This window comes from Aethalodelphis obliquidens, unplaced genomic scaffold (assembly GCF_003676395.1).
Source record: "Aethalodelphis obliquidens isolate GAN/ISIS:26980383/991018 unplaced genomic scaffold, ASM367639v1 scaffold7, whole genome shotgun sequence".
Classification (NCBI taxonomy): Eukaryota; Metazoa; Chordata; class Mammalia; order Artiodactyla; family Delphinidae; genus Aethalodelphis; species Aethalodelphis obliquidens.
The window spans coordinates 30276809-30293278 of NW_020837951.1; the positions used below are offsets into that span (position 1 = coordinate 30276809).

Below are 16470 nucleotides of genomic sequence, written 5' to 3' on the forward strand. Positions count from 1 at the left end.
ACATGATAGAGATACTAGTAAAAGTCTTGATTGCTGCTTTTAACAAAAAAGTTAATCTCATAGATTTTTATGGAATATTTCTCTCTTCATGAAATTTTAAAAAAATATTATATGCTTTCCTTTAGCAACATTTAGAATTTGTGAACTTATGAAAATGTGGACTTTATTATTAATTAATTAGACTTCATAGGCATAAATATATCATAAAAGCAATTTATGAACAATTTTTACCCATTTAGCTTACAGGAATGTTTCATATGTCTATCTGTATCCTGTCATAGGACCTAGTATAATGCAAAGCATATAACAGTTATGTAATAAATGATGTATTACGTATTATATAATCATTAGGTTGTATTTGAAATAAGTACCTAATTCACTTATTGTAGGTAATCAAAAGCACCCTGAAGGTCTGCATACACTTTCCAAAATGCTTAAATGACTTTGGGAACTTAGGAAAGAAAACGGAGTCCATTGATTCCTTCATGCTGAATATACATTCGCTCTCTGTAGTAACGACATTGTATCAACTCGGTGTGACTACTGAATACCCCTCCCAACTTCACCATCCTGCATTTATTTAAGGCTTAAAGGTCAAGTGGGACAAATGAAAGATAATAGTCCACACTGAGTTTGAAACCTTTTTGTAAGTCTTCAGTGCAGCAAACCAAAACTATTAAGAATTCAAGAGCATGTGGAAAGTCTCTGGTCATATTAAAAACCATACACCAGGGACAAGAAGACATATTGTGTGCTCTGGAAAAAAAGAAAGTGTTGAGATAAATGAATACATGTCCCAAATTTATGCATTGGAGTTAGCTGACAGTAAAGGTCAAATGAGAAGAAAGAGTAATGGAACTGCACAGTACTGATTTGTGACCTTTCTGCTGAAGACTCTGCGTGTTTTTGTGTTTGTTCTGTTACTTGCTTTCCACTAATTATTTAATACAGTGTTTGGAGCACTAGCTCTGGAGTCTGAGTACTTGGGTTAGAATAGAGTTTCTGTTACTAACTGTGCTACACTGGGCAAGTCACTTAATCTGTTCTTTAGCTTCTTCATCTGCATAATGGGTTTGTGAATAGTACATCTATGACAGAGTTGTCGTGAAGAGTAAGTAAAATAATGTATGTTAAGCATGTACAAGCACACAGTAAGTGCCCAATAAATTATTATTATTATTCATTATATTGAATTAATAGATTGAGACCAAGTCATTATAAATTATCCTAGGATAGATAGCGTTCGTATATCTCAGCTTCTCACACATACTTCTCTCTCCACTTTGATGTGCTGGGGGTAAGGGAAACCCATTTTTAAAGTCTCCTTTAAGGTTAGGACTGTTCCAATATGTTCTCAACCATTGCCCAGCAGTAGCTAAATATGGTATTCCAAGGCCAGACCGTAAAACGAAATTAATTTTTCTTCCTGAAGTCTTTTTAACCCTATCTAAGATCTTATTTTAAAAATATCTATTTTCCAACCACATTTCAGGAAGATTTTTGAAATCTATGAATTTCTAACTATACATTTGCTAGCCAAAATATATTTCCACCACTCTTAGCTGAGTAAAGCTGATTTACCCATGGGGAAAAGATCAGAATTCTATTCTGAAAATTGTTCTCTTGGGCTATTAAGCTGCATCCAATTTCAAGGGTGCCTGAAGCCTTCATCTCTAGGGTTGAAGGATTCCATTTTGCTTCATCTATCAACCACAAAATAGTCAACCTCGTCTTTATTGCAAAGCCACGTTTCTAATGATAATGAAAGCAACTCAGGCTGCTAAGTTGAGTCAGCAATTTAAAAATAAGAATTCTTTGACCAATGAACACAATCAAATTTGAAAAGCAGCTGATAAAGAGGACAAAAATGGTTTTACTATTTTATGTTTCTGAATAAAATTGATTTTTATGTCTTTTAACACGTACCTCTTCTAATTGCCACATAACTTTGTTTTTCTGTTTCTCCCCTTGTTCCATGTGCATAGTTTGTTTTAATTAGATAATAATAATAATAATTGATGCCAATAATTATTAAAATATCAAGATTTAATATATGCATTAACATAGAAAAATTTAAAGAACAGGAATCTATTTTTAGTGGTCAATTACAAATTAACCTTGACATGATGGAATGGAGTGATTTAATATTTATTATCTCCTATGTAGCAATTTTTTATAAATGTCTCTGCAACTTCAACATAGCTTTTTCCCTACGGCAATTTTTATACTTTTGTTGTAGTGCCAAAATTCTATTCTTAGAATATTTAAATTTATCGTAAATATTAATTTCCAATTTTTAAACTTTCTTATCATGCATTTTGGTCTCATCTATCCAAAATACCACTATCAAGAATCACTCCAAGATGCCTTCTCTCATCCTTTCATCTGGTAGCAAACTCTCTCCTCATAACAACCATTTTCTTCATCCTCTTCATTGCATCTTTGTCATTATATTTTATGTTTATTGAATTTATGACTCACCTCTCTTTTCTTCTCAAGCAAAGTCCTATAACATCCTACCATGCTGTGTAGTTATTTATGTATGCCTCATCTCCCCCGTGCCACCATGAGCTTCATATGGATAGACTTCGTGTCTAATTTAACTTGGTAAATTCCATAGCACTTGGCAGAGTGTCTGGGACAGAATAGCATTCAACCCCTATTTGTGGAATTAATGAATAGATGAATGCAATAAATGCTTATCAAATGAAAACAATTCTGCCATGATTACAGTAACCTGTGCTGGAATTACTGGCTTTAAGGGGATTTTTAGGAGAAACAATATAGTCAGGGAGGGTCCTTGCTAGTTAATTTCCTCATTTATGTACAATCATATACCAATTGGGGCTGTACTTACACTGTATTTATACAACTTATTGAAAAGTTTATGACAAAATCTGCCCGTGAATAATATATATTTGTGTCTGTTGAATTCAAACCACCAGTTTAGATGATTGTAGTTTTTTACTGCATTGCCTGGTTTAGGGAGATTATATCAATATGATTGTAGTGATAGGGCCTGTTTGAAGGGGAGGAATAGGTCAAGTACTCCTTTGCCTTGGTCACATGCTATAGTGGATACAGTGGAGGGAGCATTGGTTTTAGACTCAAACAGACCTAATTTCAAATGCTAGCTTTGCCATCTATGAGCTGTGTGAACTTCGGCTGTATATTTATTCAATCTTTAAGTTTCTATTCTGCATGGGTTCACATAGGGGTTAGACACATGTGAAATGGTATCTGGCACACAGTAGGGCTCAGTATGTTCTAGTTCTCATTATTAGAATCCCAGAGTGATTTAACTGACCTACATGCCACACTCCAGTATGCAATCTTAGACTAGTGCATGATCTACAAAGTGGGGTAAGATAAGTAAAAAGTTTATTATAGAGCAGTACTTGGTGTATAGTAAGCCCTCTGTAAGTATTAGGAATTGTTGTTGTTGAAAATTATTGCCTCCAGGGGAAAAAATATAAAATATTCAGCAAACCTGGCCTAATGATCCTGACCATCAACCCATACCCACCAGATAGTTCCAAGATCTTCTACTATTTGTTTGTATAAGTCCCAGTTCTTCTCCCTCAAGCTGGTACAAGCTGGGATGTCTCAGTTGTAATGAAATAATCATTATGCAGTGCATTGTTTAATATCTGTCTCCCTAAGAGAGTGTACACTCCATGACAGCAGGGACCATATTTACCTTGCTCACTGCTAAATCCCAACCACTTAACACAGTGCCTATTCACTCATAAATATTCGTTGAATGGATGAATGAGTGAATGAATAAATGTGTGAATTAGTCAGTGAATATTATCATACACATGACTAGTATTGTGCCTGACATGTAAATAGGTACTGAATGAAAATCTGTGCAACTGAATTTGTCAATAGCATTCATTATAATAAAAGTTTCTAAAGAAAATCGGTTACTTCCTTATAGTTACCCATTACTTTAAAAAAATATTATTTCATGGTAGAATCAGCAGAAGAACAGACTGCCTGTGTAAAGTCTTTTATTGTCAGTCTTGCCTTTCAAACCAAAACTACTAGGCACAAAATAGGCACTCAAAATAGCTCTTTGAATGGAAAATTCTAATAATGCTCTTGACACTGTAATCATTTCCTTGACTTGCCATTGTTAAGGAACAAACAAAATTACCAGGGGGAGAAAAACATATAGCTCTTTAAAATGCAAAAATTTTTTCTGTATTACTTATTTCCTCTCTTTTATTAGTTATACACAAATCTCAAGCCCTATATTTTTTAAAAAAGGATTTGTGTACCTGTAATTTAAAAAAAGAACAAAAACTAATGTCCTTGGAAATAAATTGTAAGATGGAATCATTATAGCAAGTATTTGTTTCCATGAAGTATCTTTGGATTCTTGACAGCCTTTTGGTCTTTATATGTGAAAAAAGGAGCTAGCTATAGTTTCAGTTTGTCTTCCTCAGTCATCTTGAGGGCAATACATCTTTTTTCAACTATGCTATCCAATAGCTACAGACAAAATGTAGGTAATTAGCTCTTTCACATGGCTCTTCAAAGAGATTAACAGTTTGGAAAGCAAGTAAAGCCCCATACTAAGTAAGGATACAGAGTCCAAGCTAATTAATAAAACTCTGACAACAATTATATCTTCTTTATGCTCCTCCTTCATCCTTTCCCCTTCCTCTCTTGCCTTGAATAATCATTGTCACAGATATTTGGTTTATCAATTCCTTGATTTTTTTCTGAATATACTTTTATCAAATACATATGAATTCTTAAAAATACAGTGTTTTGTTTTGAATGTTTTTACATTTACACAATGGATTCAGGCTATAATCTTCTGGGATTGATCTTTTTCATTCAGTGTTGCTAAGAGTCATCCATATTATTCCACGTTATTCTAGTTCATATGTTTCACACTATACAATATTCCATTGTGTAAACATTCCATGATTTATTTACCCATTCTCTTGTCAACATTTGGGTTGTTTCCAATTTTTGCTATTATGAACAATGCCTCTAAGAACATTCTTGTACATATGTCTTGGTGTGGTTATGGAGGAGTTCTTTAGGAATGTATTTAAAGTTGCTTGTCTTAGAGCTTATAAATCTTCAACTATACAAAGTAATAGCAAACGGTTTTCCAAAGTGGGTACATCAATTTTCATTCCCACAAGCAACGAGTAAGTGATCTTATTGATCTACATTTGTACCAACACTTGGTTTTATCAGACTCCCTTTTTTTGACAACAAGTTTTTGTTGATGTTTTAGTACTTATGCTATATTGTACATTCACATGGTCTCATTCTATTATTGAAAAATAAAAGTAAAAAAGTGTCATGCATGACCAGTGATAAGAGTATTTCATAAACCAGGGATTGTAATTCATCTAATTTTGTGTATTTAAGGTCCAGGGGAGGGGTTCTGGGAGAAGTAGATAGGGAATCCTAGCCCTGGTAAAGACCTCAAAGATGGCTTCGAAAGAATATCTTGAAGGGAAGGGCAGAAAGCCTTGGAATACAATGTGCCCCAGTACACAGTACACAGTTCATTCCTCTCCTTTCCAGACTCATCTCTTTTACTCAGAGAGGTAGCAGATACAAGGTAATCATACCTTGGACATTTTTTTAACATCTTTTTTGGAGTATAATTACTTTACAATGGTGTATTAGTTTCTGCTGTATCACAAAATGACTCAGCTATACGTATATATATCCCCATATCCCCTCCCTCTTGCGTCTCCCAACCACACTCCCTATCTCACCCCACTAGGTGGTCCCTAAGCACTGAGTTGATCTCCCTGTGCTATGTGGCTGCTTCCCACTAGCTATCTATTTTACGTTTGGTAGTGTATATGTGTCCATGCCACCCTCTCACTTCGTCCCAGCTTACCCTTCCCCCTTCCCATATACCTTGGACATTCTTGAGTCCTTTGAAGGAAAGATGGTGAAAGCTCACTATGCCCTTGTTACCAGGCCTGACAGCAATATCACGCAAGCGTGGTGGCAACATCTCAGGAACCTCTCAGGTGAAACACTCATCTGAGATTATATTTTCTCCTAGGATACGGCATTGGTCTCCCTCCCAACTCTCCTTTGACCTCCAATATATCCGAGCTAATCAGTCAATACAAGTCACATGGGTTTATGGATGTGCTACATGAGAAGTGGTACAAGGTGGTTCCCTGTGGCAAGAGAAGTTTCGCTGTCACTGAGGTAAGGGAAAAACTGCTGATAATGTTGATGCTTTGTACAGATTTACCTTGAAAAATATGAGGAAATGCTGTCATATGTGGCCAATAATCCAGGCTATTACATCTCCTAAGACTCACCATGGTATTTAGATTACTCCTAATTTCACTTGAAGGATGGCTATTCAATAGGAATTTTCCGTAAGACAGATTTGTCTTGGATTTAACTGTGATGCTATTTTGACGAGTAAATGTCTGAATTTCTATTTTTTGCCTATATGTTATATCCACAAGTGCAGAAGAAATGCTGTTCTGCATTACAGTAATAGTATCTGAGATTGACATTAACAGTGTTTGGTTTAACTGTTAATTGCTGGTCACAATGTGGACTTCAAAATATTCCCAGGATCTAACTTCCCAGTGGTCCAGTGATGAATCCCGCTTAGAGCAATAGATATTAACTTATAACTGGTAATTCTTAGATAATCCTAGATTTTTTAAACTGAAAACAACCAATTCCCTTCTTTTAGTGATGGAAAACTAATATCTAGAGATCCTAAGTGATTTGCCCAAGGCACACAAATAGTCAGAATCTACATCTTTTTATTGCAATGCTCTGCCTTTATGATGTAATTAGAAGGAAACCTGCAAAGTGAGCCAGAAATTGGCTGATTAAGATAGGAGACTAAAAGGTGTAACAAGAGCCACAGGCTCCAGTATTTAAAAGAGAAGCCAAATAAAGCAGTATGAGGTCTGCCTGACATTTAAAAAAAAAATCTAAAGCCAACAATAATGACTCCAAATAGCCTCTCTTCGCCAACAACTTTCACATTTGTATTTCAACACCAACTCTTCTTCTGGGCTCCAGAACCATATATCTACCTTCCTATTTGACATTTCCACTTGAATATCTTACAGGCATCTGACATTTAACTTGTCAGAACTGAACCCTGCTCTTCTCTCCTAAATCTGCTTTTCTCTCTGTGCATCACATCTTGGATAATGGCACCTCTGTCCATCGAGTATCTCATTCCAGAAACTGGCAGGGATCCTTAATGCCTCCCACATCTCACCTTCTGCATCCATCAACAAGCCATATCTTTTCCTCTATAAAATATGTCTCAAATATGCCCATTGTCATCTCCACTGTCATCACTCTAGTCCAAGCCATCATCCCTCACCTGGACCACTGCAAAAGTCTCCTAACTGGTCTCTCTGTTTTCATGCCTGCCGTTCTCCAATTTGTTTTCCATGTGGCAGATCACTCTCCTACTTAGAAGCCTGCGATGGCTTCCCATGTTAATTAGGGAACAATCTGAAATGCTGAACATGGCCTGCAATGCCCTGAGGGACTTGACCCTGCCTATTTCTTCAGCCTCATCTCATGCAACTTTCCTCCTGGCTCATTACACCCCACCACAATGGTCATTCCAGATGGAGATACACCAGTGGCTTTCCTGCCTTGAGGTCTTGGCACATGCTGTTGCATCCTCCTTCCCAGATACTCTTCCTCTTCCCACCCCCCGACATTTACCTAGCTAATGCCTTCTCATTATAAACTCCCAGCTGAAATCTCCCTTCTTCAGAGCCTGCCCATAGTCCCTGATGCAACCTGAATCATATCTCCCTTTATAATCTCATATTATATCTTATTTAGAAGATGGTCATTGAGCAAAGATTTAAAGGAAGCAAAGAGGAAAATAAGAAATTAGGGAACTAGCATGCTCTGTTTCTTATCACATGACAAAAACTGTATTAGGGACATTAACTCATTGGTTCTCACTACAACCCTGTAAGGCAAGCATTTTTATATTTTTTTGGAGATATTTGCATGGCTTTTCCTAAAAGAAATAAAATTGGGCTTACACTGGTCAGCTGAATTAATTCAGCCAAGAAAATAAACAAACCAATTGCTTAAACTGTGCAAAGAAAGCAACAATCATTTCATGTGTCCTACCATTTGTTGTGACCATGGTTAACTCCAGCCAAAATCTCCAAGTGATTCAAAGTTGACAGCAAGACATTAGACAAGACGAAGGGAGCCTCCTCGTCATGCCCCCAAAGCCAGCAATACAGAATAACTGGCACCTCCCTGATCACAAGCATACCTCTAGGCTGTGCCATTTCAGAGGACCATCAGACCAAGACATCAGCTGGATGGACTGACTCCCAGGGCAAGACTCTGAGGGTGCAGGGCTCTTCAGCTTCAGAACCTAACTCCACCTGGGCACATACAGGGGAACATACTTTTGGAGACTAACAAGCACTAACATAAATCTATTGATTCTAGTGTGAAAATATCTAACAGAAAGCATGATAAATTTGAAGACATACATTTCTGGACTTGCATCCTGGCTCTACCAATTAACAACTGAGTGACTTAACTGCTCTTAAGTCTGAATTTCTTCATCCATGAATGGATATGATAAAACCTGCCTTGTCATTTTGTTCTGAGAATAAGAGATCATTTATGGAGAGACCAAGTAAAAAACCTGACATAGTAAATAATAGAAATGTTAATACTTCCTCTCCTTCCATCAGGAGAACTTCCTGGGGTTCACAGATATCTTCAGGTATCTTTCTGCAGCTTTATTTAGAAGGAAACCTTCCCAGAAATTCTCCAGTAGATTTCCTCATATTCATTGGTCAAAATTACATCATCTGTCCATGTCTAAAGCCAATCAGTGGTGAGGGGAATGAGATCACCATGACAGATTAGCCAGTCATGACTCATCCTCCAGAACTTATTAGCTGCTCCAGGGGCAGCTTCCCTTGAAATACATGGCCCCGTAGAGAATGGGGTTCTCTAAACGAAATGAAACGAAAGCAGGGTTCCCTTAGGAAGGAGACAGGAGAATGAATGCTAAATAGGCAACCAACCACCTCTTCTACACTCTCTCCCATCCCACCCACTTCTAGTCATCATTACAATGAGGTATTTGGATTTAATCACATGCAAGAGCCCTCCCACCTTTGATACAGTGATTACAGTCTTTCCTTTACATCATCCTGAGATTAGAATATTTAATATATTGACAGTATAGCATAATGGTTGAAAGCATGGGCTTTGGAAACAGTTCTAGGTTTGAACGCCACCACCCGTGTGACACAAGACATGTTACTTGTCCATTCTGAGCCTCAGCTTCTGCAAATTGGGGTGATAATGTCTACTTTATAGGATTGTGGTGAAAATTAAGGCAGATAATTAATGTTTATAAAATACTGAGCCTATATCCAAATATGATAACACGAAGTAGCTCATATCCTTAAGGATGATGAGGTTTCAACTGTTCCAGGGCTGTATGGATTTATCAGTAATTTCAAACAAAACCAAATTAAGTGTGGACAAAAAAGAAGGCAGATTTTGAAAAACAAACAAATAATCAGCAAAAGCCACAAACTATTCAGATGATATGTGCAAAACACACCACATATTTTTTCAACCATGGTTTTTAACGGGACAATTCAGGGGAGAGGCATTTGGGAAATTCTGGTTGTAGTGAGCTGGAAGCAACTGGATAAGAGGCTGATATCAGGATCAAGTTATGGTTGTTAAGACAACCCTGGCCCCATTTTCCAGGTCAGCTGAATTTGGAAGGGGGCAAGAGGTAGGAATGAGGAGAATGGAAGAGAGGTGTACCCTTAATTGGAACTTCAGAGACAAAAATAAAAATTATGATAACATCCATGTGTGTGTAGAGCTGGTGCCACCCCCAGCTTCAGGGAATGTTAAGAACATGTATGGAGCACTTCTCAGCAATGGTGGCCTGCACTACTGCATATTCTGGTCTGTGCAGTAACAATCTGCTTTGCAATGTTGCTCACCTGTGTGCATTTAAACGGAGTGCATATCCTTGTGCACTGACCGGCATGTTTGTCTTGAACAACCTAAGACAGAATTTCAGGATGTCACCCTCACAGAACCTAAAGATACAATGTAATTAAATGAAACCCATCTTCAGCTCATTGGCTGAGCTTAGTCTCCTCTGTGAAGGCCCTGTGCCTGCTGGATTTTCTATCATTCAGTCCATGAGTCTCTACCTGCTGTTTGGGTGGGGGGTTTAGCTTTCTCCCAGAAAAGGTCAGAAGAAGGAAGCATGCTTGTCAGTACTTTGCTTGCCATCCCTTTTGCCTCAAATGTCATACGTTGCTGGGCTATTAGTGTGAAGAAAGTAGGACTCGATTTGAAATCAGAGAAGCCATATTTGAAGCCTGCCTCTACCATCCACATGACTTGGGAAAAATCACTAACCCACCTCAGTCTCAGCTTCTTCATCTCTTCAGTAAGTTCTTGTGAAGAGTTAATAAAATGGTAGTTTAATGAACACATCCCTCCTCCTTCGTTCTCCCCAGGGGGAGGGGTGCAGAGCACAGCACAGCAGAAGCAGGTATGTTCTGGAGGGTACCTCTCCCAACAGGTGCTCTTGAGAAAGACACTCCTCTGACCTCCCATTTTCCAGGTACAGTCCTAGTCCATGTATGTTGTCACAAAGCAATTAAACAATTTCACTCTGAAAAAAATATCCTCATTTGCCTAATGAATAATACATGGTCACCTAGTAACATGACATGAAAGATGCTTTTTTCCACCTGTTTCTCACAGTTGGACATTAATACTTGGTCCCCTGTCAGAACCTTGATCTATTCACCTCCCATCTCTTGGCAACACCAGAGCTGTCTAGCTGCAATCTCTCTAGAGGATAAACTCATTTTTTTAAATTTTAGGGCTTTATCTGCTCCCAGAGTCACCTAGGATATTGCAGGTCCAATTCTGCAGGCCAGACTCCAGCAATTTTCAGAGAGGAATTTTAAACTGACCTCAGATGTTTCTTCACGATCCTCCTAGCATAGCTGTGCCTCTTCCCACAGTGGACTCGTGGATCGATTCCACAGGGGAACACATATGGCAGGCTTTAAATTGCCTTCATTTCCCTCTGACTCAGCAAAAAAATGTAATTTTTTTTTTTGAGTCACTGACTGAATTTAAGAGTTCCAGGGCAACAGTTTTGTGAAATCTGTTATTTACAAACCAGGAGAAGGAAGGCAGCAGATCACAGCTTAGGAAACTCCCAAAATTCTTCAAGGAATTATTAAGATATGTGATGATACCTCTTTTTGAAAGTCTCCTTTAAATACCGGGTTGAATAATGTGCCTTTTAACCAACTGGGAATAGTCAAGAAGGAAGAGGAAACAGTTTGGGCAGGGAATGGATAGCATACTCATACAGTCTAAGGAGAGTTTTCAAGAAACTCTTGGCAGAGGTATGGTTTAAGGAAACCAACAGAAATAGTGCAATCTCTCAGGGCAGGTAAAGTGAAGGAGCCATTACCACACCTTAGCTCAAAGGGAAAAATGGAGAAAGCCACTCCTAGAACCAGTACCCAGGGAGGCACAGGAGAGGGCATTCTAATAGGAGCTGCAGCCTTTGGTTAGGGACATAGCCATGCCACAGTGACCTGGCTGAGAGCCAGGAAGTAAATACCTGACCTTAGTCTCCTCTGGCCCTCCAATCTTCCACCACTGCCTTAAGCAAAGGAAGCCTGTCAATGGGGTCCATACAGGACCTCCCCAGGGCACAAAGCAGGATGGGAAGAGGTGAAAAGTGGATCTGGAAGGGCAAAAGAATGTCCAGAACAGCCCCTCATGGCAGATGAAGGTGGGGATGGGGCCGGCTGAAGGAAAGCACTGGCAGCCTGACCATCTATGAATGTGCAGCTTCTACAACTGCAGAGGTCCAACCGGCAGGGAGGGAGATCATGCCTTGCACTGATCAGGAAGAAGGGAGAAGGACAACCAGGCCACTGGAATGACCTTGGTCTTGGGAGTCACCCTTGCTCCATCATTACTGTGAGGAGGCAGTTTTATGTCCTCGGGAAAGTTACTGAATCTCTGTGAGCCTCAGTTGAGTCCATATCTTCCTGGGTTTTTACAAGGTTTTCTGCCTCTGAATCCATGGGTCTCCTTGTGTTGTCACTGCGTATTTAGGGAAACAAATACATACTAAGCAAGAAGTGGAACACCGTACTGGAGAGAGCTCTATTTCAGGAATCCAGAGACCTCGATTACATAGAGTAGGGAAAAGGAAAAGGAAATGTTGAAATAGTCTAAAAATAAATCACTAATCTTTTCAGTGTTCTTTTATTACTAAGGAAAGTGCACATTAAGAAACTGCCCCATTCCACCCATGACCTCACCTTCAACTTGACCCTCACCCCATCCCTGAACTTACTCAGTCCTTGATCTCACCCCATTCCTGGCACCTAACCCCAACCTGACCTTTAATTAATTCTTAATCTTACCCATCCTTGGCATTCCCCATTCCTGAACTCCATCCAGTAAGGGATGAGGCCATGGAACAGGGGTGGAGTGAAGATGTCTGTGAAGCTCATTATTAGGTCATTTTTTTAAGCTGAAGTGTAAATGGTCTGTTTTTAGGACCACGGTAGAGATACAAATGCAAAAACAACCACGGTGTCAAAATACCCACATGTAAAAGGTACATCAAAACATCATGAACACAAATTACTTAACCTCTCTGAGTTTCCTCCTATGCAAAATGGAGAGAATATTTGATGATTCGCCTTGGTGTAAGGAACAGAGATAATGTACATAAAAGTGTCTGACATGTGGCAGGTGCTGAATGAATGGTAGTTACCATATTTGTCCTGACTCTGCCATGAACCAACTGAGTGACCTTCAGCACATCACTTAAATTCTCTGAAGCCTGTTTCCTGCCCTTAAGATTGAGCCGAGCATCATGTCCAGCTTAAGAGAATGCTGTGGTTCTCAAGCAGGTGCGTTTAGAGGGATCCCAACCTAACCAGCTGAAGATCTGGATCCTGGGACACAGAGGAAGACAATGAACTGACTGGCCTCCAGTGTAAGCTCTCCATCCCTGACCACTGCCCCAGAGCACCAAAACGTGCATCTAGTGTGAAACCTATTAATATCTATTCACTGAGAAAATGGAACTTTCTCACAGCAGACCCATTCTTCCCTCTGTTAATTTTTTGTGGGAAGGAGTAATGGGTTAGTCAACTATACACTGAATTCTGAAGAGATCACACAGTCCCATCAAGAAGCTTCAATGCCTGTCAATTTTCTTTGCAGTTTATTTTTAAAGACCCAAACGGAATGGTATGCGAGTGGGGGAGGGGGGAGTCTTAATGCAGTCCTTTTTTGCTCTTGACAACTAGGTCACATCTCAACAGCCTCCTGCACCTCTCTCATCCCTACTCCTTCCTTTTTCAATTTAAAATGTCACTGTCTGCTCTTCAACCTGATGAAAGTTATGGCGAGGCAGGGAGAGTTAATGACTGTAGATTGCTTTAAATTGAAAACCTGAGTAAGTCAAGAACCACCTTGACAGCTGAGTGCTTCCCTTGGACAAGCCTAAGTAATTAAGTTTAGTATTTAAGCCAAGCATAAGGTCAGATGGAACCTATCCAGGTAGCGCTTTCTGGAAACCTGAAGAAACACAAAGCTGTGCCTATGTCCTTTTATGATGTGGAGTGGAATTGTGCATGAAGAAAGGGAGCCCAGTCTCAGAAAGGCCTCACCTTCTCTTACTCTGCTACCAGGACAAATTCACTCACTCATTCAGTCATTCATTCATTCATCTGTCAGCAAACATGTCTTGAATCCCTGTGTGCCAGCTCCAAGTCAGGTGCAGCTAATGCAGAGATGAATACAGAGCTCACAGGCAGGTAGAGACAGACTTGTGAAGAAAGCCCCTGGACCAGCGGTCCTTTCTGTCACCAGAGACCGGTTTCGTGGAAGACAGTTTTTCCACGGACTGGGGTGAGGGGGATGGTTCTGGCGATAATGTGAGCAATGGGGAGCGATGGGGAGCGGCTGATGAAGCTTCGCTGGCTCGCCTGCCGCTCACCACCTGCTATGCATCCTGGTTCCTAACAGGCCGCAGACCAGTACCAGTACCAGTCTGTGGCCTGGGGGTTGGGGACCCCTGCCCTAGACCACACCCCACAGGGGCAGCAGTAGAAGAAGAAGCAAGGTGGAACAGTGACACAGGCAAGCCCATGGTTCACTCACAGAAGAGCAAGTAGGAGTCAGAGAAGGCTTTCTGGAAGAGGAAAGCCCCTGTAGAGTGAAGAGCCCTCTGGTCAGAGCATGAGCAAGACACCAAGGCATGAAATTAAAAGCAATGCAATTTGGCCCCACCCTCCAGAGACACCGCACCAAACCACGCTGGATGCACAGGACTCCACATGCTTTTAGTGGTGCCTTCCTCAGGGATTCTAAAATTACAGGTGGCCACCTTCCCTGGCCCACTTGTTATGCAGCCACAGCTAGACCCAGGAATAAGTTATAGGTCTTTGACTTTTCCTGTGTTCTACCTTGGAGCCCACCATTATCTCCACGAGGGCAGGGACATCCTTTCTAGTATGGAAGGCAGTCTGGAATAATGGAAAGAATTTCAGTTCTGGAAGTGGACATCCTAGGGTTTGACTCCTGGCTCCATCACTGTGTCTGTGCAAGCCGTGAAACTTCTAAAACTTCACATCCTCACCCCAAAACTGGGGATAATAATAGTCTGCTTGTAAGTAATAAAATGTATTTAATGAGATAGTTTATGGAGAATACCTAGCTTAGCAAATGTTCCCCCCTCCTTCCCTGAGTATAGAGCTATGCACATAGAAGAAAAAATATTTGATAAATAATAAACACATGCAAAAAATTACTCCTGGACCCATCTCCAAAAAATCAGAAACACCTTATAATTCCAACATAAATGTTCTTTTATATTATATTACTTACATGTTCTAGAACTGAAGACTTTTGGGGGGAGGACTTGTGAAATACATGATTCTGGAATTTTCTATTTTGCAATGTGCTAGATTAGCCAGCATTTACAGTATCATGTTATTCCTTTTGTCCAACTCAGCTTCTAGGTTGAGTGGGAAAACAGGAAGGTGGCTTATACAAACCATTAGCCTGAACTTAAAACAGATCTTTAAAGAAACAACAGTAACTACTTTCTTTAAATGTGGTCAATGGTATTTCAAAGTCCGGTGGCTGGGTGCACAAGCTGGAGACCTACAATTCTCTAGTCTTGTTTTCTCGTCACCCCATATCATCACAAAGCTAGGGCTGCTTCTCTGTTGCTCTCTGGTTACTATAAATGACAAAAGTTTTAATTCTGATACAGTGAAAACTAATTCTAGCAAGTGTCCTGCTTTACCCATGCTAATGAGCAATTAAACAGATAACATGGAATAAGGGTCTCCTCTTTTATATACCAGAGATGCTTGAGCATCCGTTATACCCATGATCGCATACTGTTAACAGTCCTTATTTTTCCCCTGGTTGAATTCAATGAACTCGTGAATATTTATGAAATATTATTTACTATGCAACTAAAAGGTGTGAACAGTGCTCAGACTGATTAGGACTATTGTGAGAGACAGTCTTCCTTCCACTTTTTTAGATTTCCATACACTGAAATCTGTGGGGGAATCACATGAAACGGGACTCCTCCCTAATTATTCCCAGTGCTAAACAATTAACTCTCCAGGCTCTGAAGATTCCAGCTTGAAAAAAAAAAAGGAAGGAAATGTGTGAAGATCATCACCTAGTGGCTATAATGTGAAGTGTCACAAAATATCAGAAAACCATCTTTTTTATATCTCACAGATGGTATTAACCAAGTCTAAGAATATGAGAAATTGCCCCGACATTTCCTCCGAAGACGCTTCCTCCCACGTGGCTGTGGGAGTTGGATAAGAAGCCAGTATCGTCAGGGGGTGCAGGGCGGGGAGCCCAGGAGCCCTTACACACACCATGTGAGCCCTTCATCACACAGTAGAGGTGGCTTCCTGCAACATCCAAGCACAGGGCTGGTCAGCCTGGGAAGCCAGTGCAGTCACATTTGGAGTCTCACCTTTGCTTCCTCCGTCTGTCCTTCTGTCCAGTAAGACACCGGGCCTAGTGCTATGGGTCTAATTGTACCCCCCAAAAAGATAGGTTTAAGTCCTAAGGAGCTAACCCCTTGATACCTCAGAATAGGGCCTGGTTTGAAAATAGGGTCATCAAAGATGAGATTAAACAGTCACACTGTAGTAGAGAGAGTCCCTAATCTAATGACTGCTGTCCCTATAGGAAGACAACTAGCATGCAAAGACAGACACACAGGGAGAACACCATGTGACCACGAAGGCAGAGGGTGGATTTATGCAGCTTCAAGCCAAGGAATACCAAAGATTGCTGGCAAACTATCAGAAACTAAGAATAAGCAAGGAAGGATTCCTCTACAGGTTTCAGAGGAAACAT

General features: G+C 40.0%; 1 protein-coding gene across 1 annotated transcript in view; it reads left to right on the top strand.

Annotated features, from left to right (window-relative positions):
- Positions 1–16470, top strand: part of GRIN3A (glutamate ionotropic receptor NMDA type subunit 3A) — a 152664-nt gene that overhangs the window by 109579 nt on the left and 26615 nt on the right. Inside the window, exon 6 of the mRNA XM_027105340.1 lies at positions 6053–6204. Within this exon, the coding sequence (XP_026961141.1) occupies positions 6053–6204 (152 nt within the window). The remainder of the gene's footprint in view (positions 1–6052; positions 6205–16470) is intronic.